The 22,827-nt window shown below is 47.9% G+C and overlaps 1 protein-coding gene across 2 annotated transcripts in view; it reads right to left on the bottom strand.

Moving 5' to 3' along the window:
- HIPK2 (homeodomain interacting protein kinase 2) overlaps positions 1 to 22,827 on the bottom strand; it is a 77,154-nt gene that overhangs the window by 27,008 nt on the left and 27,319 nt on the right. For both annotated transcript variants that reach the window (XM_026038499.1, XM_026038500.1), the window contains exons 2-5: positions 4,908 to 5,031; positions 2,747 to 2,866; positions 2,016 to 2,102; positions 1,015 to 1,199 (exon numbers count right to left, since the gene is read on the bottom strand). In XM_026038499.1, coding sequence (XP_025894284.1) covers positions 1,015 to 1,199; positions 2,016 to 2,102; positions 2,747 to 2,866; positions 4,908 to 5,031 — 516 coding nt within the window. The remainder of the gene's footprint in view (positions 1 to 1,014; positions 1,200 to 2,015; positions 2,103 to 2,746; positions 2,867 to 4,907; positions 5,032 to 22,827) is intronic.

Here is a 22,827-nt window from a genome sequence, read left to right as displayed (position 1 = left end):
GACAGCTCCAGAAGTGAAGACCTGCTCCAGTCTCCTTCGTTAGCGGAAACATTCCTGACGGCAACGGATTATGCCACAAATCTCTCAAATCTCACACCATCAGTCGCTGCCCATTAAGAGGGGCTGTCACAAATTAAAAGCCTTTTGTATATAGTGCTAATACTGTTAGCAAACACTGTCATTTCTTATTTATGACTGGTTTCAGATGAAACTTACTTTTTCTCCATTTAGCACAGCCACCCGTCGCCCTTCTCATGTGCATCACTTTTATGGCTCGGTATCTATTTATAGGTAACAACACTCAAAGATGTCTCTGCAGGGTAAGGCTGGATCAAACAGATCAAGCACCATCACCATCTAGTGAGCACCTGCYCTTACCTGGTCACAGAGTTTCCCCTTTCACAGAGGGAAACCTACCTTAACTGGACTAGACATACCAAAGGCACATACAAAGGCTCAAAGGCAGCACAGACACGGGCAGGAGAGCTGATGCACCAAAGCCTGCTGCCGAGGAGGCCAAAGCTGAAAACAGACCTTGTTTCCCTGCTGTTTTCTCCTGCAAAGAGGGCTGCCTTTTAAAGGCAAGCAGCCYCAAACTGACCCCTGCAAGATGGAAGGGCTCTGGGAGGCAGGGTCGGCTCCCCTAGCAGCTAAGGTTGATTACTGCACCAGCAATCAGGACTATGTTACTTGGAGATACACTGATACACTCAGCACTAATTGCATAATTTCCTCTGCATTTTAATGCAAACATATGTAATTATTGAATATTTACATAATGAATGTAGCACATTCTGCAGTGTTTTAAATGCCAAGCACCTACAATACAATTCTTGCTGCCGCGGAGCTGGCAATCATCGTTTCTTTTTTTAAAGCAGAAAAAGATCAAAAGATTAAAATTCAGGGCTTAAACTTTTCAGCAGTGCCCCTCAGATACGTCTGCTAGCTCTCAACCACAACCCCCTTCCCCTTCGCCCCCTAAGCCAAGACCCTCGGCGAAGGAAAGCCACGTACTGTGTGCTGTGAGGGAAATCAAGCAAGTGGGTCATGGTGACAAAAGGATGGTTCAGAGTTTCGATGGGCGTTATTCTCTTATCGGCATCTATCGTCAACATCTTCTTTAACAGATCTATGAACTCCCGCCGGTCTGCCTTTTCCACCAACATATCGCTTCCTTCCAAGTCTGTTGTCATATTCACCTAGAGGAGAGAGGACCGGCATGACAGCTAAGAGGGAAAAGCAGGCGGCCCCGGTCCCAGGAATCCGCGCATGCTCCTGGAGTGTCCCGCAAGCTTCCTTATGGGGCAGGGAAGCTGCTGAAGTCGCAGGGAAGACACCGGGGCTGCTAGTCACCCTGTCAGCTGCCTTGTGCGTGCCACATCTCCAGACAGGCTGGAAAGTGTTCAGCTTGCTTGGGTCAGTGGCTAATGAAACACTTAGTCACCCTCCAGTGACGGTGAACAGCCTCCATGTGGTTGCAGGCAAGCTCTGGCACTTGGGATATTTATCATATAAAGGACTGTGCAACCGAATACTTAATTATATGTCCCACAAGCAAAAAGAAATATGTATAAACATTAATAATTTTTTTTTTTTGGTGAGATTATAGGAAACATCTCTATTTATGTATCAGSTGCCAGGAGGAAAAAAAAAGAACATCATGTTATATCATCCACATGTTAAAATCCCTCCTGATCTCAACCCTCCTGTTCTGYGTGCCTGCTGATGAATGCTGCAGTATCTGGACTTGGACTTCCCCGGCACAAATGCCAGGCAGTCGCAGGCGTTCACAGTCATGAGGAATTCACACAAGGAGCTAGTGCTCCCCACACTCCTAAATAATGACCTTTTAACAGGGTATGTAATTTTAATATCACCATTTTATCAATGGAGATACTAAAGCAGAGARAAGTGAAGCACCAGGACAGGATACACTGGTAAATCATGTAGTCCCCCTTGGCTGGTGCTGTCCCAAAGCATACAAAGCATTCTTGGTTACTCACCAGGGCTCTTACCTGTGCCATGTCATCCAAACAGTTGAAAATATACTTCCTCGCTTCCTTCGACTTGATCCCCGTCTCTGCCTCATGATCATCCGGTGTCTGCTCAGAACAGGAAAGAGGCACTGAGAAGAACTAYCCTGCAACCAGTATGGTTACGGGCCAGCTCCGGCCACCCTCCTGCCCAAACAGGCAGCCTAAGTGTCATCTCCACCACTTTACRGGACAGTGTTTGTGCCACTGGCTGCCCCAAGTGGTTCAGCTCTTCTTGTTCACTTCAAAGCATCCTCCCAGCTGCAGTGAGTGTCCACAGTTTGAAACTCAGCCCCTCACACTGCTACAAGTGACTCAAGGTGCGTTTGCTTTACTAGCTCTTTCAACTGTTAGGAGTAAAATCCCTGTTTATTTTTGCTTTTACAATGGGGTAGATATCACAGCAAATTCTGCCCAGGGCAGGCTTCATTTAAATGACCCATGACTTCACTGACTTCTTATAGGAGACTTTCAGGATAACTCTGGACTTACATTTCCCACAGGGCAGCATCACTGAGCTGATGGGTTGTAGACTTCTGTTGCAAGCTAAGGGTTGCAGACCTGTTACAGTAGTTTTATCTCAGCATCTACCCACCCCATGGCCTGCTCTGCATTGCAAGAAGCAGCAACCCAGCTCTGAGGCAAAGTGAGTGTCTCCCACCTTCTCCAACCAACCATTGCAAGGTAAAACGAACAAGGGAACGTCTTCCTACCTTCAGCCTCCATAAAGGATACGGTGAGTCTGTATCCCTGTTGAAAAACCTTGTAGTCTTAGTCCCTGCACTTAACAAATACTCTGCTGGTAAGCCCTGCGTCTGGGAAATATAGCGGATCTGTAAGAGAAAGGGGAGAAGTCACTGCTCATCCTGGGAAGATCTCTGGGCATCTTCCATGAAGGAGGGCAAGCAGGCATTTAAAGCAATAGAAAGTGCAATGCACGTTCAGATCACAAAACAAACAGCAAAACAACCAACCAAMCAAACAAACAAAAAAAMCCCCAAGTACTAAAAAGAAAGAGAGGAAAAAAGAATTCCCATATGACATTATTTCACTTACATCTATGGAAACTTACCCTTAGCATATTCTTCCACAGTGTATGACTAAAAGGAGGAAAGTCCCTAGACTTTGGAGGACAAATAGGAAGACCAACSCAGAGACTGTAAACTATTTTTCACTTCCTTGCATCTTTTTATATCTCACACTCTCCTCCAGGAGGTAATTTCAATAATTTGGTACTATTTGTGCTTAACTTCTGATCTTTTTCTTTCCCAGCTGAGAGCAGAGGCTCTCCTAGGGGCAGTGTGAAGTTCAAAACAGAAAACTATGAAGTGGGTATCTTTGAACTTAGTTGCAATATATATTCAAASAAACCAGTATCCTCATAGCATGTGAGGCCCCTCATCTCCATTGCTTACACGACTTCAATTGTCACTGRAGCTACTTCCATGGATTTGACCTGGCCTGCAGTTACCTAGCTTGAAGATGCCACACAATTGTTCACAAGACCTCAGACTTAAATTTATTTATTCTAAGCAGAAAAGGTATGTGATTACATAATTAAAGGCTGGCATGACACATGCCTGGGGTGGCACATGAAAACTTAACAGTGGTATTACTCTGTAAAACTTAATATTCCTCTTCTGTAGGAAGTTCTACAGTTGAATGTGAAGCATCTTTGAAAGAAAAGAAGGGAAAAATTTAAAAAAAAAAGGCATAAAAAGCAGTCGTCCTTTCAAAGACTTCAAATCACTCAGAACCCTGGCTCACCCCGAGTGCCTTGCTCGGCTCTGCAGCTGCCCAGGTCSATGTCCCTCCTGCTGACCCACATGAGGGTTGCAAAGGGAGCCGGGCTGCAGTGCAGGGCCAGGCTCAGGCCCCGGCTGCCTCCCCGCTCCCCAGGAGCCCTCACGGTCCTTCACGGAGGGAAACTTGGCGTCCAGCGGCTAAGCTGCCTAGTACCTACAGTGATTTCTTTTTCAGCTGTGTGCTTTATGATGGGTTTTTTTTTTTTTTTTTTGGAGGGAGGAGAAAAGAAATCTACTCTTCATGCTTGGTATGTGATTTTCAAAGGCTTGCAAGTTTTTCAGCTATGTCTGATTTCCTCTGGAATTGCTAATGGCACTGTTCCTTACTGCAAGTTATTTCCCTGCCAAATTTCACTTTTTAAGTAGTATTTTTCAGCCAGAGCTTTAAAAAGAAGAGTCAAAGAAACATTTGTGTATACGAGAAACTTATTTATTACCTTTTTTTTTTTTTTAAAAAAAAATTCTAATATAAAAAATATCCCTTTCAGGACACATTTGCAGATAGCTAAGGAGGTTTGTAAAAATATTATTAGACTGGAAACCGTTCTGCAGTCCTGACTCTAGAAGCCGCTGCATGATCTGCTTTAAAACTACAAGAGGGGCATAAAAGGGAGAGGTTCTCTCCATAGGGAGAGAACCATGACAGCTTATATTAACTAGAACACTACACCACTGTGAACATTTGCTTTCTTGTCATTGCTTTTAATATACACCCTCATAAAAGGGACTACGAAACGCAGCAGAGTTCACGCAATCTAACAAATAAACCTCTATTTAATACTTGCTGTTTCAGTGGAGAAAGGATGTCTGCTCTGTGCAGTGATTAGAGATRCATACAGAGCTCCCTAGTCAACAGGAACATTTACTCTTGATGGAGGGTTCACTTGGGCGGTCAGTTCCTAAAAGTCATCATACTAAATAACTTAGTGGTTACCTAGAATACGACAGCTGGATAACGAAAAAGTTGACATAAGAGGGTAAATATCATATGCAAATACCTCCTGTTAGCAAAAGATTAAGCGTTAACATCCGTTCCTCCTGCAATATCYAGGGTGACATCTGTACCAACCTGATCATACTCTGAAGCTCCTGGGTATAAAGGCCAGCCCAAGAAGAGCTCTGCAATGACACATCCCAACGACCACATATCGATTGCTTCACAGAAGGGTAAACCGAGGATGATTTCAGGGGCTCTGCAAAGGAAGAGGTCAGAGAGCGTCAGCGGCAGCAATGGGAAGGGGCCCGCTCGGCCGGGGCCTCGGGAAGAGCTCCAGCCAAGACGAGCACAGGTTACTGCTCCTGCAGAGCCCGGGGCTCTGCTGGCTGCCAGCAAGGTGTCTGTTAGCCGATATTAGTCCATCAGTCCTTATCCCTGTAGGAGAGCCCTCGAGCAGCCCTTAGTCGAAGGGCAGGCCTGGCGGGCCCCACACTGCGCGGCTCCTTACAGGGGAGAGGGCTGCTGCTGTCTTCATTTGACAGATTGAAAACTGAGGCACAAAGAAGCACAAAAAAGCTTGCCACACATTCAAGGTCACCCCACAAGCRTCTCCCAGGGGGAGATTTGCCCCTCTTGTTTTAAGGCAGTGTGAATCTTGAGCCGCTAAAAGACCAGGCCTAGCCAGGCTGACCACACTGCCATGGCTAAGGTGGGACGGGATAAACCCTGCCCTTAGTGCCCCCAATACTCAGTGTCTCAAAAGTAACTTTCATGCAGAAGAACTGGGAGTTGTATTTTACAGACACTGAACGCCCACTATCACAACCCAGCTCCAYGAACACGTTCCTTGCTTTTCTCACGCCAACCCAGACTTCCGCGTGCCGTTAAGAACGACAATCCCCGTTTTACAAAGGGAACCCTGAGGCTTCTCTCCTGCTGCTATTACAGATCTTGCAAAATCTTCTTCTAAAGCTGCACCTTCTGCAGTCAGAAAGAAAGRAAAACTTCACTTTCTCCAAACTAACTATAAAAATGGGAGGAAAAAAAAACACCCAGAAGAAAATAAAAGGAAGAAAACTGTACTGCTTTAAAACTTGCACCATTTTAAAAAGAGCCTTATGACTTCTGGCACTCTGATGCATATTTTGGAAACTCCTGGGGTTGACTATTGAGCAAAGCAAGTGCCACTGTCCAGAGTCAGAAATAGGACTCGTGGCTCCCAGTTTTCCATCTGCCATCAGGATAAGATCTGACACCAATGAGATCATCCTTAGGATTACCCATCACAGTGGAAAATATTACATTTGAATCACACCATTACACAGTCATGCAAAGACAAGTCTTTAGCCAAGCAAAACGCATTATTTCTTTCAAAAAAGAGAAAAAACTCCAAGCAAATGCCCTGTACCAGGAATCCATTTGCATCTTCAGCTCACAAACTTCCCTGAATTTGGGTGAATTGGTAACGACAAAAGCCAAAAATTACCTGTTCTCAAGCCAGCAACCCAGAATGTAAAAATTAAGGGAAATGCAGGGTTTTTTAACCACAGGGTGCTTTCTGCCGTTCCCACACAAAACATTCCAGAAACCTAAATTAAAAAGCAGCTTCCTTGAGCACTCCTAGTGTCATTTGTTTGCTACATTCATATCCCACACTTCCTTTGTGTCATCACACACTCCTCCTTCTAAAACCCATCYCTGCTTAGGAACAAGGGGTTAATTTTCCTCCCCTCCTTCCCRTTCTCTCATCCCTGTACACCAGTCGACACCTAGAAAAAATAAAGCGCGGAGAGGAAAAGACAGCRCTGGTGACCTGAATCTCATTGCTATGTAAATCCGGCATCGGAGCCATCTGCCTCTCGATGCCAGCCTTCCACGCTGCGAGCGACATGTCCCTGGTCACTAATGAGCGCTCAGCCTCGCGGCGCCTGGGCCCGAAAGCCCTCCCACTAACTCCAGCGGCGGGAGCGGAAGYGGGGACTATCCATGGGATATTCCTGCCGCGGCAGTGTCTAGAAACCTCCTTCTTCATCAAGCTCGCTGCTCCTGCTCTCACACGCAGCASCGGTCTCCTCGCCCCGCGCTGCTGCTGGCAGCACCTCCAGACTCGTGCAAGAAGGGCTGACTGAGCATTTGAGACTTCAACATTTCTCATTTTTTAATCATGAATCCTAGGCTGTCTGGTGGGGTTTCCCATCACAAAGTCCCATCTTCCAGGGCACAGCAATTAYGCAAGAACAACTTTTTCAGACAAAAAGAAGTTTTGCATCTCCAGCGCTGAAAAGGAAAGTATATAACCAATGTCCACATCACTCAGACAACAAAGGGAATGGCTTTCATTATTTTAAASCAGACCTATGGTTGTGGGAAGGGGAAAGAGAAGCATTTTCATTTTCCTCTTCTGAACGCTGGTAGTGATGATACTAYATATCAAACTTAAACATTAGTTGCCACCTTTGCTCATCCAGCCCCAACATCAGGTAGCAGCAATTCTGCCTCCTCCCCTAGCACCTCTCTGCTAAAGGCAACCACCATGTCCTGCAGAGGAAGGAGCTGCTTGGGCAGCAGTGAAACAACTTGTCCATCGATAAAACGACTTCCTAACCTCCTCCAGGGAGAACTTGTTTTATATGGTAATTTATGGACACATAAAGGTACGTGTGAATCCCTATATTACACAAAATACTTTTCTTAATGTGTATACACGTCAGCTTTTAAGGACATGGTGAGATCATGACTTCAGTCATGCATTGCGGCACAGAGTTCCACAGACATCCTGTTGCTTTAAATAACCCTTTAAGTCAATTGTTAAAAGCTTARTTTCCCCATACTAAATTTAAATCCAGCACCCTTCAAATCACATTCCCATAGACAGGGCAAAGGGTGAAAACTGAGGAATGAGAATCACCTTTCCTTTTAGGACAAGTTATTTTTATCTCCATGCCATGCTCTCTCCTGTCGGTGAGCTTTCTGCGGGGAACAGCTTCTGCCTTCTCCGCTTTCCATCCCATTTCCATTTTTTGGATGTTTCAAACCATTTTCCCTGCCTGATTCTAATGCTCCTATTCTTGACATGACTGTGTAGAGACACGTTGAACAGAACGAGAAACAGGGTTACATATGAAGATATTCCCCAGACTTATTTTATAGTATTTGCAGAATGATTTCRCATTCCAGTCGTCTCCGAACCTAATATTTTGTTTGCTTTCGGAGTGACACGAGGCATTCCAGCAGATGTTTTATCTGGGAGATCCTCTGAGACGCACACTTCTTTCTCCAGAGAAGTGGTAGTTAATTCAGAACAGAGAGTTACACAGAAATAGTCAGTTTTGCTTTTTCCAATGTTTACTGCTTTTYACTACTGCATCGACCTGGCATAACACTGTCTATAATCTAGATTAAGTCCCTTAAATAATCCTTGTTACTTTCTATAGCCTAACCTAAACAATTCTGTGGTGTCTGCACACTTAAGCACTTCACTGCTAGTCTGCCACTTTTTAACAAAAAATTAATACATTAAGTATCTCTGGTCCTAAAACATGGATATAGGCCATTCCACAGTTGACCCCTTTTATTCCTAAAAGCACCCAGATTCAGCTCAGCCAATTTACGAATAGTATAATTTTCTTTTTTCCAAAGGGGAAGAAAACATTTTCATGTCTTTGCCAGTTCTTATGTGGGATTTCTCTATTCTGAAGCTGGTAAGGCTATATAACAGGGTAAAATACTCTATTAAAGTGTGCACATCAGCGTATTGTAATTATAAATCCAGAGGACAACTCACATGGCAACAGGCAATTTCTCCTGGAATAGCACTGTGTGGTTTATGTTGCTTTCAACAAATAYCTTCAGGGCTACCCAGGGAGGAGTTTTATTCTGATAATATTACTTGTTTTACCACAGATCCACCAAACCTTCTGATTCGGGTGGTGATCGAGATGGTTTCGAGCCACGCAATAGCAGCTCACCACCGGACCTCCACGCATGCAGGAATGTTCACATCTACCACTCTTGGCCAGATTGTGACGATGCCTCTGAAACACCCTCAGAGCAGTAATTCCAGCTTCCAATATTAGACACGCGGAGGGAAAACAGAAAACTTCCACCTCCCAACCTTGCTCTCCCACAAGCTGTCTCAGATGTCTTTCAAAGGGAGGCAGAGCGGAGCTCGCAGCTCACGCAGCGCTCATCACTGGGGAGTGACGATTTCAAACCCACCAGCACTCCCACCAAAAAGGGATCTCCGGGAGAGACACAGCCAGCCCATCCCCACTTCCCACATCTCCCGCCTCTTCTCCGAGCTGAACCACCACCCTGGGCACCCTTAGCTCAGCCCTAGGTCCTTCTGCAACCTCCCCATTGCCCTGGGCCCGAAGCCCAAGCGCTGCTGGGGCTGCCAGGGCAGTGCTCGTGGTGGCAGCAGAGGGGTCCTCGCACCGTCAGCACCCAAAAGGCACAAGTGCCACCTCATCATTAACGTGCCCCTCACATCTGACCCCGTCCCGCTCTTAAGGTCTGCTGCTGGCCGAGTATTTACTTGAGCAGCCCTGCTCGGTGGCAGGGTAATTTCATTGTCTGCTGTTTCTGTCAGGAAAATTAATTACCAGTCTAGCTCCCTGGCTTTTTCACCCACACATCACAGGGCATTAAAAACAAATGCCAAGAAAAAAACAAGAGAAAAAAAGAAAGAATCATTTCCGCAGACTTTTTTGGAGAGCCCATCTCTTTCCGAATAACAAAATCCCCTCGCAAGCTTCCACCTCCAGGGTAACGCACGGACTTTGGTTGGGCCCCACAGGTAAGTACAGCTGCCTCAGCGTCATTTTTCCTAGACCCATATACATCCCAGACAAAAGTATCATTCAAAGCTTGACGAATGCTGCATCATACGGCGTACACTCAGCCCGGAGCTGACGGAAAAGCAGAGTGCATAGCACTCTGTTTGTCCCTCTGTTCATCTCAGATCCTGAGTCATTTCTCGGAGCACAGCTGGGAATGGCGACAGGCCCACCACACTTTGGAAGCGAAGTGCTCTCGCTGCCACCCCCGTCACCGTGCCACCCTTTCCGTACACAAGGACACCTAGAAGGGCTGTCGTTCTCCAAATCGGATGCCTCCCACGTGCAAAGCCTTCCTTTGCTCCAGAGTTGCACTGCTTTGGACTTCCCATGTGAGAAAAGGCCAACTGTCAGGGCCAGAGTTTATCATCCACAAGCACCAGGTATTTGTTCTCACTCATTGACTCACTGTCTCCAAGCAAGGGGCAGGAAACTGCTCCAGGTCCCACCAGTGCAAGTCCCTGGCCAGGGGAGCTGTGCTCACCCTACACCTCAGTCTCACAGTCAGACCTCAGCATTTCCCCCTGCGTCCCAGCTGCTGAAGTCTTTTCTGTCAAGGAGCCCATACAGAAGCACAGCAGGAACCCATGAAACCACATAGCCCATCCAGCAGGAACCCCTATAAAGTGGTGCAGAGCTCTCATATTCTGGCCTCACTGAACAGCAGCGGTTCCTGGGCCACCCTGGGCCRCGCCAAGGCTGCAGCATCCCGGTGCTGGGGCTCTGTCCCGGACACGCTGCCACATCCGGAAAAGCTCCTGCCCAGCTGCTCCGTCACCATCTGGAAAACTGGAGTGTCATAAAACAATTCAGCTGCAATGCTGGAGATTTTAATTGACACAGTGCTATTCCTGAGGGAAGCAACGACCTGTTTAGGAGCACCACGGTATCTATCAGAGTATCCTCTGTACCTCCCAAGTTTTGTTCGCTTTTTTGACTGGTAACGAAGGGCAGTGCCCCTAAAGGGTCTATCAGCAGGGCCCTGTTTCACAGGTCAAACCTGCACGCAGCCGGTGTGTGGCGAGAGCCGGGGTGCAGCAGAGGCTGTTCCCGGGCCCAGCCGCCACTAGAGGGTAGCCCTGGCACTGCCTGGCTCCCGGTGCCCTCATCCACCCCGGAGAGCGACCGGACTGCGATCCGTGGACAAAAACCACAGCAGCAGCTCAGCGCCTGGGAGCTGCATCCACCCAGCCTGCCGCGCGGGTTTACGTTTCAGGACGCAAGTGTAAACTGGACACTGGTAACGGGGAAGGCACCATGGGGGTTTATCCTGGGATCTGCTGTGTGTAACATCTCTATCATTGACCTGCAGGAGGAGGAGGAGGTTTGCCAGGGACAGCGTGCTGGGGGAACCTGTCGGTGTGTTCATGGGCAGTGCTGCCACGCGGAGAGATGAAAGAGCCAGCCTGGAGACCGGGAGCAAGGAGACCCCCAGGTCAGCACGTGTGAGACCAGGCCCAGACTCTGTGTCCAGCTCCAGGCGCAGACTCTGTGTCCTGCTCTAGGCCCTCTACTGCACGGACAAGCAGCCCTCCCTGCATGGACTAGGTGGTGGGGACACGGTGGTGGCTGCAGCCGTGTCCCGCATGGAGAGGCCTCGGGAGCCTCTATGCGTGTGCGTGCGGTGCGAGCACCTGGAGCAGCCCCAGTGCCTTCGAGGGGTCACGAAGAAGAGGGTGCCCGGCTCTTTCCTTGCGTGGCAAGTGGAGGACACGATGATAGACATGAACTGAAAGAGGGGAGCATCCAGCAAGGCAAACATAAAGCAGCATAATCACCAAACAAGCTTCAGAAAGCTATCATTACTACGCGTATTTCATAGCAAATAAACCACAAAAGCACTTGTGTCCCTAAAGCTCTAYCAGAGTCCTGACAACTATGGGTGAAAACTCTCCAGCGAAGCGTATCAGACACTCACAAGGCTAGTATGGACTCCAYGAGGCCCTTGGCTCCCTCCCTACCTTGCTGTAGGAGCACCTATATGTTGCCTATGTYGCTCCTGGCAAGCCTTCATCCAGCTTGTTCTCGCAGACCTCCCATGACGGAGAGCCCATAAACTTCCCTATGCCCAAAGGACCTCACCTCTTGTGGCTTTAAGGAATAATACAGCTGCACATGCTGGACTTTATGCCATGCTTAATTAAAGCTGGTTGTCAATCTGACATCAATGTAATACACATGGAAAACACAACATCCAGCACAATTTTGTTCATATCCAGCTCTCTGCCTGGCTTCATTTCCTCCCCTCCTCGCCCTCCCTCCKCTCCAATATATATTCAGTACATATAACCTTGTTTACTTCCCTCTCTCCTGCTGCTGCTTTTTTCTGCCTCATCCTTCCTGCTCTCTGCACGCGCCGCTCACGGACCGCGAGAGCCATGGATAACACGCATGGAGCTTGGGAAGGCTGAGGTGGGCGCCCACTCTGGGGCCGCGGATGCTGTGGGGCTGAGCGGGCACACGCAGGCCGCGCTCGCAGCTCYGCCAGCCCCACGTCACTCGGACACATCCCTCGGACACATCCCTGCCAGGCCCCCGAAGGGGATCCCGGTGCTCTGCTGCCAGGGCTCTGGAGGAAAGGAATTCACTTGGGTTCATCCTGGACCCTTTTCAAGCTACTTGTGGCAGTGCATCCCAGGCACATGCCATGGCCACACGCCAACCTCAGCGCTGAAACGCCTGGGTTCAGCTCCAAATATAGGAGACTGGGTACAAACAGGGAGGTGGGGGGAACAGATTACAGGTCTCGTGGGTCTGCTCCTCTCTCCCTGCCCCTTCCTTTCTCTGCTCCACACTCACACACACACGGCTTCAAACTGCCCTGAAGTTGGACAGGACCTGCAAGAAACCCCCTGTTGTCCCCAGGAAGAGTGGGCAAGCAAATTACTGAAGCCCTGAGCCGCAGGAAGGCAGCACAGCTGTTTGTGGAAACAAGACAAAAGATTTAGAAACAGTTGCTTTTTTCCCCCCCTCTCCCATGTCAGGCTGTTTACAGAAGCCAAGGGATGAAATTTTGCAGACAAAAACAGTGAGAGCAGCCTGTCAGTCTTGGAGGGAGAGAGGGAAGCAGGGGAGCGTGGGCTTCTTTCAGGATTATGGATCATTGCTAAATTGCTCTATCAATTATTAAACCTATCACTCAAAGCACAGCAACCAAAATATAGCAGATAAAGCCTTTCTCATCCTCTCTCCACCAGCTGCTCTCCTCCTCCTAAAGCCAGAGGGGAATGAAAATTCCCGCAGTTTATATTTTATAAACGTCATTTTCCCTGTGCCTGGAAAAGAAAAGCTCCTTCGGACAARGTGCAGCAGAGCAGAGCCTGAGGCAGCAAGATATTAAAGGAAGACTTGCCCTTCCTACCAGCAGACCCTAGGAATAAAACAAAATCATGGCAATCAACACGGCTCCTTTGTGCCGACAGGTTAAAGCATTTATCCATGGATAAATGAAGAGACGGGCTGGGTCCAGTGAGCTCCCACACCRTGGAGAGGGAAGCTGCAGAGAAACGGGATGGATCTCAGGGCGCGTTATGGCTGGTAGGGCCAGCGAGAAYGGAGGAGGCACAGGACCTGACATCCAGGAGAAGCCGGCTGCCACGTGGCTGCCGAATGTCTGAGCGGACAGAGTCGTGTCTAATACACCGACAGGCAATTTCTGGAGTCTCCCCTTCAGCAAAGCCCTTTAACACATGCATAACTTTGAGAAAATACTCACCTGTGTTCTGGTGAAGGAGGTGGATACAGTTAAAGTTAAGCATACTTTTAAGTGCTTTGCTGAACCCGAATCCTCTGGAAAGCCTTTCTTGCACTTCATCTTGGAATCTTAAGAAGCAAGAGAAGCTATTAAGCCCAATAAGGGGAAAGAAAGGTGGGTTTTGGTTCAGCCAGAAAACACGCTAAGCTCGTCCCTGCCCAGAGAGCATCTCTGAGCAACCCTGGAGGAAGCCCTACCAAGCGGATCACAACCAGCTCGTCTGTTTGGACTCAAAAAATGCAGGATCTGTCAAGTTCGGCAGAGGGCTCAAAGCTGAGAGCCACCATCACCACCTGCGATGCCTGTTAGCTCCATGCTAACACCCCACGTACGCGTGGGGTGATGCACAACCAGCCACGCTCGACACGAGTGTGACCTGCGGTGGTTCTCTGAAACAAAGGGCACCGCGCGCGCGGCCAGACGTGGGTTCTCCCAAGTTACGGAAGAAATCAGAGAATAGAAAAACCGTAATTTGCAAACAAAAGCCCTATCCATGCCAGGCAGCGAAGGGCTCAGCCCCAGCTCATCTCTGCTGAGCAGAGATGCCCTAAAGGAGGCACGGGATCGAGGCAGGCAGAAGGCCTGGGCTATGGGCTTCCCCTACACCTCATTCTCCCTCCGCTTTCCCACCCATACTATGCAATTTATGCAAACTCAAGCTCTCTCATTTCCCGCAGAGCCAAAGGCCAACCAGTGCCAGAGCTGGCCCTAACTTCTCCTTTTCCTTTCCAAAGCTATTGTTYTCTCTGTTGAATATTTTAGGTCTTTTGTTGTTGCTGCTGTTGTGTTTCTTTGGAAAAGAAAGAATAATTTAAAAAATCTTTAACACACAGATGCAGTCAAGAGTTGAGTCAAGACTTCTCATCACTTACGGCCTCCCATTCTTCCACACTCAGCTCCATCCCAATCTCTTATCACCACTATCCAGAGCCCTGTCACACACCTGCCAAATGAACCTCCTTGGATTTGATTTGTAATATTCCCCAATGATCCCCGTTCAGAGCAAATAAGTTGCACCAAGTTGCATGGTGGCGTTACRACATTAGCCTGAATATCAAGCCAATGGTCAATATAAGGTTCCTAACACTTGCTACCCTGGCAAACATGGATATGAACCGGACTCACGCTGTGATCCCAAGGTTGGCTTCGCAGAGCTGGTTGCAGGTCTCAGGCTAAAAGCGTCAAGTTACTACAGTCTATATATACATTTATTTTTAATCATGTCCATTAGCTGCTTTTTTAATTAAACAAGAAAAGATGGACACAGACAAAAATAAAGTACTTATCCTGCCAGCTCCTCTGGGAAAAGAACACTGCCCTTTACTTATCTCGGAAAAGCCACACAGATTTAATATTATTATTAGTAACAACCGTTTGTATTGCTGTAGCATGCGGTCCCAGGGGAGACCAGAGCCCCCATAATGCTAGACATTATAACATGACGTGCTAAGAGGCTGTGTCTGTTCCAGGGAATTTACGATCTAAAAAGACTCGTGAGGACTCTGGAATGGATTGGTAGACTGATCTGCCCAAGATCACACGGAGAGAGAGTAGCAAAGCCAAGAAGAGAGCCAGGGTCCTTCAGAACAGCGTCACATCTCTTAGACCGCAGTGCCTTCCATTCATCACATTCAGGAATAATAATAACGAGGACGCTCCAATTCCAAGTTTTTTTCAAGGCAGACAGTTACTACTGCGGCAAGGCAGATTTTGAGGTGAAATGACCTGGAAATACCAACCAGCAAGACAGTGGCTGTGTCACGAAGACAGTTTGTGAAACCCAAGGCCCAATTCAATGCTCTGCTCAGGGAGTCTCAGTATCCTACCTAGCCCACGGAGACTGCTTGCTCTAACAAGAAGTTTTTTGTAAGCCCCTGCAGACCAACCCGTTTGGAGGTACACATGACCAGGAACAGACTAAGTACCCCAGAGCAAACTGAAGTTGTCCTTTTCTGTTGTAGAGGGTTGAAATCCTCTGAATTTCAGTCAAGCCCTACTAGAATAAAAACAGGCCACGAAGCAAAGTGCTGAGCATATGATAAAAGCTGCCTGTACAAATAGCAGGACACAGCACTGAGGGGAAAACAGCAGGACACAGCACTGAAGGGAAAACATTCTCCTTTCACAAAACTACTGAAACACAAATTCATCCTGAACTTAGCTTCTTTTTATTAATTTTTTACTAGAGATAACATCTGGAAATTTTAATTGGTGCCCTATTATGCAAGCCGCTGTAGAGAAACAAAACAAACAAACAAAAGAACACAAGAAAACCAGTCCCKGCCCTAAAAGAAGGCCTAATTACAGATCCCTGGAAATGCAGACTCTGAGACTTGTTGCTGCCACCTGCYCAGGTGGAGTGTGCAGCTGGGCAGCACCAAGGGCAATCGCAGCCCCATGGGCAGCCCGTGCTGCACCTGCAGCGAGACCCACGTGGGTCCCAACTGCTCCGCAGGTGAGAGTGGGCACAGATGGTCACAGCAAGAAAAGAAAATACTGCAGGACTCCCCAAGCCTGGTAGGACCAGCACAGCAAATGACGTTTCCAGGCTCAACTCCATCAAATATGCTCTAGGAAGGCACCAGCCACAGCCCAAGCAGGGCACGACCGAGYACAGTCCTGAGCTGCCCAGGTCCACAGCGCTCCCAACCAGCCTTATCCTACCCACGGTTGGGTGCTACAGCGTTTCAGGACAGAAGATGACAGTTCCCCAGATGTCGACCACCCCTTGTCCGGGTGTAGAACAGACTCCTTGAGGTTGTACCATAGGAACAACTCTGCTTTCAGCCTTTAATGGTAAACGTTTGATAGAAGCCTGACAGAAAAACCAAGTATGAGCAAGAATGCATCTGGGCGTCAAGTGTATAGAGGGAACAGCAATGCCTGGGGAAAGCAACRTTTCAGAAAGGCTTTACAAGAAACTATTTTGCAAAGTGAGTTTGTTCTTTACTCAAAATAATTACATGGAAARTTCAATTGTTCTCCAGCACATCTCTGTACCAAAGCAGGAGACTAAATTCAATCATTAAAGTGTGAAGCAGATGAATTTAAATCCATAGTAAGTGCAAATTTCAACACAATTTTAAAGTAAGGAGTCGCTCCCAACACCTTCATAATATGTCAACACATAGTCATATATTTGTTTCTGGGACTCTTCAAATGTCTCCTTTTACAGTTTCTTTTTTTTTTTTCCTTGCCAAAACAAATTTTTAAAGTTACCCTGGTGTTCTGAAAAAACATAAACATTTTCTGCATGTTAAAATCATAGGTGGCCATGGCATGGCAATTTTGGAGATACAAAACTTGCGGGGGAAAAAATGTCACACAAAATAAACTTTTCCTTCCCTTAGCCACAGAAGAACGGAATTTGGAACGATTCCAGTCTGATTAATTTTAACTTCTAATTTGTCCTTGAATCTCACTGCAGTACGGATGTCATTTCTTAATTTGACTGTTTTACAAGTAGCCAGTACTGTCCTTGTAAAGGGTGAAGAAATCCTCGTATATCAGGAATGCTTTTGGCTAAGGGGAAGTTCAGCAATTACTCCGGAGAAATAAATACGACAATCAGAAGCATTTCCCAGGACATGAATGCAAAGATCCACCCTCTCTTAAAAGAAAGGGCTCCCTTATGTATACATCCATATCTTCAATTATCACGACTGCATGTAAACCATTTAGCCTTCTTCTAAGTCAACCGCACAGCTCAAGAGCATTTCCTGGCATTCTTCAAATTCTTTTGCATGCTGCAATTTTATCTGAGGCACATCATGTGCTGCCCTCCAAAAGGCCCGGACCAGGCCAAGTATCTTCCTCCTTCCTGAAGGAGCTCAGGGCTTATAAAGGCTGCTGCAGCTCTTGGGAATTTCAGGAAATTTGGACTTGATATGTGTATTTGGATATGTGTATTTGGGCTTGATATGTGAAATTTGGCCTTGATATGSTGTATTCAAGCAGTAGGGGAGATGAAGAGAGGAATACTTCCACTTACAGACACTTTTATCCAATACTGTGCCATGAACTTACACGTACAGCACATAAACATACGACGCCACCATCCCAGCCCAAGCAGCCTCCTTCCCTCTACCCCAGATCTTGGTGCTCACCTCAGTATTCAGGTCCTGTCGCCTGGCTCACTGCACTTGCCCCCATTTTCTGTCCCCAAACTCCACCTACTTCTTATTTTAGCTCTTGAGATTGCTCTGTTTAACTAGAAACTCTGAAAAAGTCAGTGCCATTTTTAGTAACTCTACTTCGCCTTACCCCGATGGATAACCCATCTCTGCCGGGGCAGGGGCAGGACTGAAGGGGCTCATCACCACGTGTAACTAATTACCTGCAATATGATTTACCACCAACACGTGGTAATATTTAGGGCGCAATAATAAGGCCATACACGAGTGCTTTACTAACAAACAAGACGGCAAAGGGACTAACTATATTTCCTCTGTTATTCTAAGAGGAGGTTCACAAAAAGGTTAGTGAGAAAACAATGTAGGCCATCGATCACAGAGGCGGCTACCCTGGAAAGGTTACCGCGCGCTCCAGCCTCATTTTTCACAGCTGCAATTACCCTGCAGCCTTTTCCCGACGCCTCTCCCGAGGTCCCACCCATGGCCAGGCACCCAATGCAAACCAGCACCACTGCTACCTACTAATAATGCATTACTAACCATCCTAGTGTTTTTTAACGCGTGTCGTTACTGCCCTGCAGCTCCCCACAGCAGCCGAAGGATGAAGGGTCCCAACTTCTGCAATGCCCATAGAGACACGTGGCAAGGAAGGGGAGCTGGGGGGTTCCCCATCCTCCCAGCATGTTGTGGGAGAAGTTCTTGCTCCTTGGCAGGGGCTGCAGAGGTAGAGGGGGGATGGAGGCAGGATAGAAGCAGGTTTGGGGGTTTGCMATGTGATACAAGGTGGTGATATGTAAGGGAAGGCTGTTTCCATCCCTGAGAGGTCCAGTTCAGCTTTCGGATCTTCATTGAAATGAAACAAAATGCCAATAATGCTGAACATAATTGGCACCTCCTAAAGTGCAATTCTGCTCCAAACATGCATGTCTAAAACGGGCATTGCTGGGCTCCATGTTTATTGCATCTGCCCGATGCTGCATCTAATTTATTCTGCTTAGAAGAAAAATTATGATGATTTCTAAGTACCAATCCTGCAAACCCAACCAGGCTTCAGGAGCCGCGCTGGCATCATCTCCTTCACATTTGTGCACGCAGACACAGGCAACCAAAGTAGAGGTGGGCAGGCGAAGCACAAGGCAGTGATTTGAATACAAGGAATTTGCAGGGAGCTCAGTACGCTTCTATTCAAAGCACAGCATCATGTTTTTGATGCAGGGAAGCCTGAGTTTCTCTTATTTTTTACACTATTTTCTTGCTTTGGGGAAACCTAAAATAGCTTCCTTTGAGAACCTGTGCTCTACAATCACCATTTCCTCCTTCTGCAGTATTTCTGGATCCAGGATTTTCAGTTGTGGAATAGTAGTAAACATGTACATACGATAAAGAAACTTTCTACAGCAGCAACAACAGTGAGAAATACTGTAAGCCCAAGATCTGAGAAATATGTTCCATTCTTGTCCTTTTTTATATCTCATCAGAAATTATAATTGTCATGCTCTAACAATACTAAATGATTATTTTCTAATTGTAACCATATCTGCAGCAGAGCCTGATGTTGACGCAGAGGGAAATTGAGAAAAAAAAAGTTGCTGACAAAAGTGAAAAGCCTGCATGACAAATGCCACACTGAGATACAAAGTTGTATGAATTTCCTGTTACGGACCACAAAAGTTCATATCCAGTTGAGGTTCATGAAGAAAGAAGCTCATTGGAAAGGCAGTACTAGGAGTCTCAAGAGGAAACAAAATACATGACTTCTTTCATGAAAAAGAAACACAGAACAGAGCGAGCCTTGATGGTCCTATGAGTTTGCTAAGCTCGGAGATACCCATCTCAGGATACTGATAAAAACCTAGATTCAGAAAAAAACAAAGATCCCTCATATAGGCAATGGAAACGGAAAGTGAGCATCTACTCCTTGCTAAAGCTAAATCACTGTATCAGACCTTACCATGTTCAACTGCACCAAAATAGCCTAACACGCTTCCAGATACTTATAAAGGGATCAAAATCACAGAGTATCAGCCTATCATCTTGAACGCTTTATTTCTGGGTTGATCCACAATGGACAAGAGAAGACCATGGAAAAAATCCAGTGAACCATGGCAGGCAGAAGCTCCTATGTCCCTGAAATCCTGTATTAAACCTGCTCTTCTCAAGCTGCTGAGGGATCCTGGCTTTTTCTCCAACCTCATCCCGCCTCCCATATGAGCCTACGAGCACACTCTGCCTTCTCCCGAGATTATCCCTCACCAGACATTCAAGCAAGCAGCCTCCAGCCCCAGCTGGTGCAAAGAGCCACAGCTCCTGGGAAGCCACCAGAGCAGAAGTTACCTACATTTATGAGGGCTGCTCTGCATTCCCAACTGAACSGGAGGTATTTAAAGCTTCTCTTCCTGAGGATGCCCTCAAAATCCTGAGGGGCAAGAGGAGAACAGAAGAGCCTTTATTGTTTCCAAGGTGATTTCTAGGAGAAAGCGAGGGTCTGATATACATACATATATAAAAATATACACATGTATAGGCTGAGCAACGGGAACGTCTTTCCCTCCCATTTAAGTCAATTCACATTTTTTCTCAGGTCTGTGATTTACTCCCGAATGTGTGTTAGGGGACACCTCTCTCATTTATTTTTTTTTAAATTCTATTATTTATTAATTTGCTGCAGAACCAGAGAACAAACAACAAAGCGGTACAGAGCCATGCCATCCAGAGTGGAGTAAAAGAGGCAAAGACCCTCCCGGATTCAAACAGGCCCTCTGAGAACCCCTTCCACTCTGTTAGAAAAATCCCTGCTTTTCCACTCCCCCTTGAAGTGGGAAACCAGATGAGGCAAAGATTAATTAGCTGGTGCTTGTAAAGCACTTTAAAGATGAAAAGTCTTATTTTTATTTTCAAGTCTCTCTAAAGCAAAATAACATAAAATAAAATTAAATTAAAAGGCTACTGAAGAACTTCTGCTTTAACCAAACCTGTGAGCAGCAGAACCAAAGGGGTTTAGTCTCATATGGTCTACAGTTTTCAGCACTGAGCTCCTGTGTGGACAGATGCTTTTAGTTCCCTTTTTTTTTAATTTCTCACATCTTTGGCAGCACACGGACGCAGGTAAAGCAGGAGGCACAACACGGTGCTGCAGGACACGGTCTCTGTGGCAGCTGGAGGCTAAGGACAAGCCTGCAGGYAGGGGTCCTGCTCCAGGGGACAAGAATAGCAGGACGACGGATGAGGATTGCAGGGCATTAGCCGGGCTGTGCTTAACACCTACAAGAGGGATAACACGAGCTGCGACACGTCAGGCTTGAGGGAGCTGGCATACAGAGGGACAGACCTTCCAGACCTTCAGCTCTGCACTCCCACCACCACCTCGCGACCACCAGAACCAAACAGGATCCTGGATGTGGGTTATCCTGTTGGATAACATCTAAATATCCATCCGAGTCATGATAAGCTGTGTCCAATGCCAGATATGCTTGTTTCCCTGCTGACCCGGAGCAGGAGGATCTGTCTGGRGCCTGCTCTGACCTAGTGCTCCCTCTTCCTGCTCCCAGCTCGGCGAGGCCCGAGGTCCTGAAGAAAAACAGCCATCTGGAGCAGGGGCAGGAAGAGCCGGGTAGAAACACAGCAACTCCACCATATGGGCAGAGTCGTTCAGTTGGGCAGTGTGGGAAGAAGCAAACCCTATTATGATAACYGTGTTGCCAAGTGATGCTGCAGGCTTGTTTTCTTCCCCCCTTGGCGGCTTGCGCGCTGATCCAGAACAGAGCCTCCCCCACACCAGCACCGTCCCCACAGCGGGAGCAAACCATTCCCGCCGGCGCTGCGGCGGGATGACCACGTAACCCCCGAGGCCTCCCGAGCCAGCAGCGCAGGCGGGAGCACTTCCCCTTCCCGGCATCCCCAGGCTGCAGTGAACGGGATACCGGGCGGGYAAGGCACAGAGGGGCACCCCGCTGAGCATGGCTGATCCCTCCGCGCGGCTCGGACCGATACCAGCCCTGCTCCTCGGGCYTGTAAGCAGATCAGCCTCGCTAAGAGCTGGCTACGAGCAGAAGGCTGGGCCCAGCAAGGACCCCCGCCGGCCCTCCCGCTCCCAAGGCCACTCGCCCATGTGTAGGCCTCCAAGCAGCCATGGCAGCGAGGGAGCCATCGTCGCCCCGCTCGCTGTGCCCTCAGGTCGCCGGTGTGTTGGATCTGCACCCAGATGGTGGTGCAAAATACTGCGCTGGCAGCACGGCCTCGCTGAGCATGGGCGGCCGCCGAGCCCCGCACGTGACGCAGAGCAGCCGCGCGGCCAGGCTGATCCCGGGGATGAGTGAGGATGTGAATTCCAAGCAGAGCCGCCGCCGGGAGTTACGGCAGGGAGCCGCCGCGCCAGCCTCGGCGGGGACGCGCTCTTATTGAACCGTTTGTTACAGACGGGCTCTGCCGGGCGGCGGCAGCTGACGTCCAAGTTCAAGGCTCTGGGCACTYGCTTGTTGTTTTGTAACCAACTTGCTTTCTTACCCTTTTTCCTTTGTTTTCTCCCTTCTTTCCCCCCACCCCCGTTCTTCCTGTGTCTCCCTCTAATCCATTCCCATGCTGCGACTTTCCGTAGGGCTGCCTCTCTTTCCGGGCCCTCCTTGGCCTTTCCAGGCCTGAAGGATTTCCTTGCACGAGCAGCCTTGCGGCTTCCAGCCGAAAGGGATCCAGCTCCTTAGCACGTGCGGGGGCTCGGCCGACGGAGTGGGAAGCGCAGCCTCCGCCGCCAGCGCCTCTCAGAGACGAGCGGCTTCCCGGCTAACTGGGGCCGGTTAACATATTAGTCACTAATTCTGGATAAAAGGCAATTTATTTGCACAGCGCTGCTCAGACAAGACGAACATCTCGGCTCGCCCCTCCCCCTGCCCTCCTTTAATACCTTATTAATATTGTAGAGCAGCCCGTATGCAAAAAGGGTGCTGTGCAAACAGGGCTCAAGGYGAAGGCAGCCGCCTCACTGCGGTACATTCATGCAACTCCAGAGGAACAGCCAGGGGAAAAATACATCATAGACATGATGGAGAAAGCACGTCTCAGCTTCCAAATTCCAGAGAGAAGGCCGTTGTGTATGTGTCTGACAGAGCACAGTTTACCAAGTTTCATCAAGGAGATAAGGTAGTTAATGCTCTGCTAAATTACAGGCTGCAGTGTTTTCTTTCTGGCATGCCAAGAGGATTGCCTTCTTAAGTGTCTAAGGCTCCATTCTGCAAAACCTACTTTTAAAGTGGTCTTAAAAGTGCAACTCAGCTCTATAAAAGCAGCGTTGTCAACTCTCCTGTTCATTGTTTCTCTAYAATCCCACATCAGCT

The sequence above is a fragment of the Nothoprocta perdicaria genome, unplaced genomic scaffold (genome assembly GCF_003342845.1).
Source record: "Nothoprocta perdicaria isolate Ctin4 unplaced genomic scaffold, notPer1 scaffold_210, whole genome shotgun sequence".
In the NCBI taxonomy this organism is placed as follows: Eukaryota; Metazoa; Chordata; class Aves; order Tinamiformes; family Tinamidae; genus Nothoprocta; species Nothoprocta perdicaria.
The sequence above is the reverse complement of the archived record's forward strand: the minus strand, read 5'-3'. Positions and strand labels throughout refer to the sequence as shown.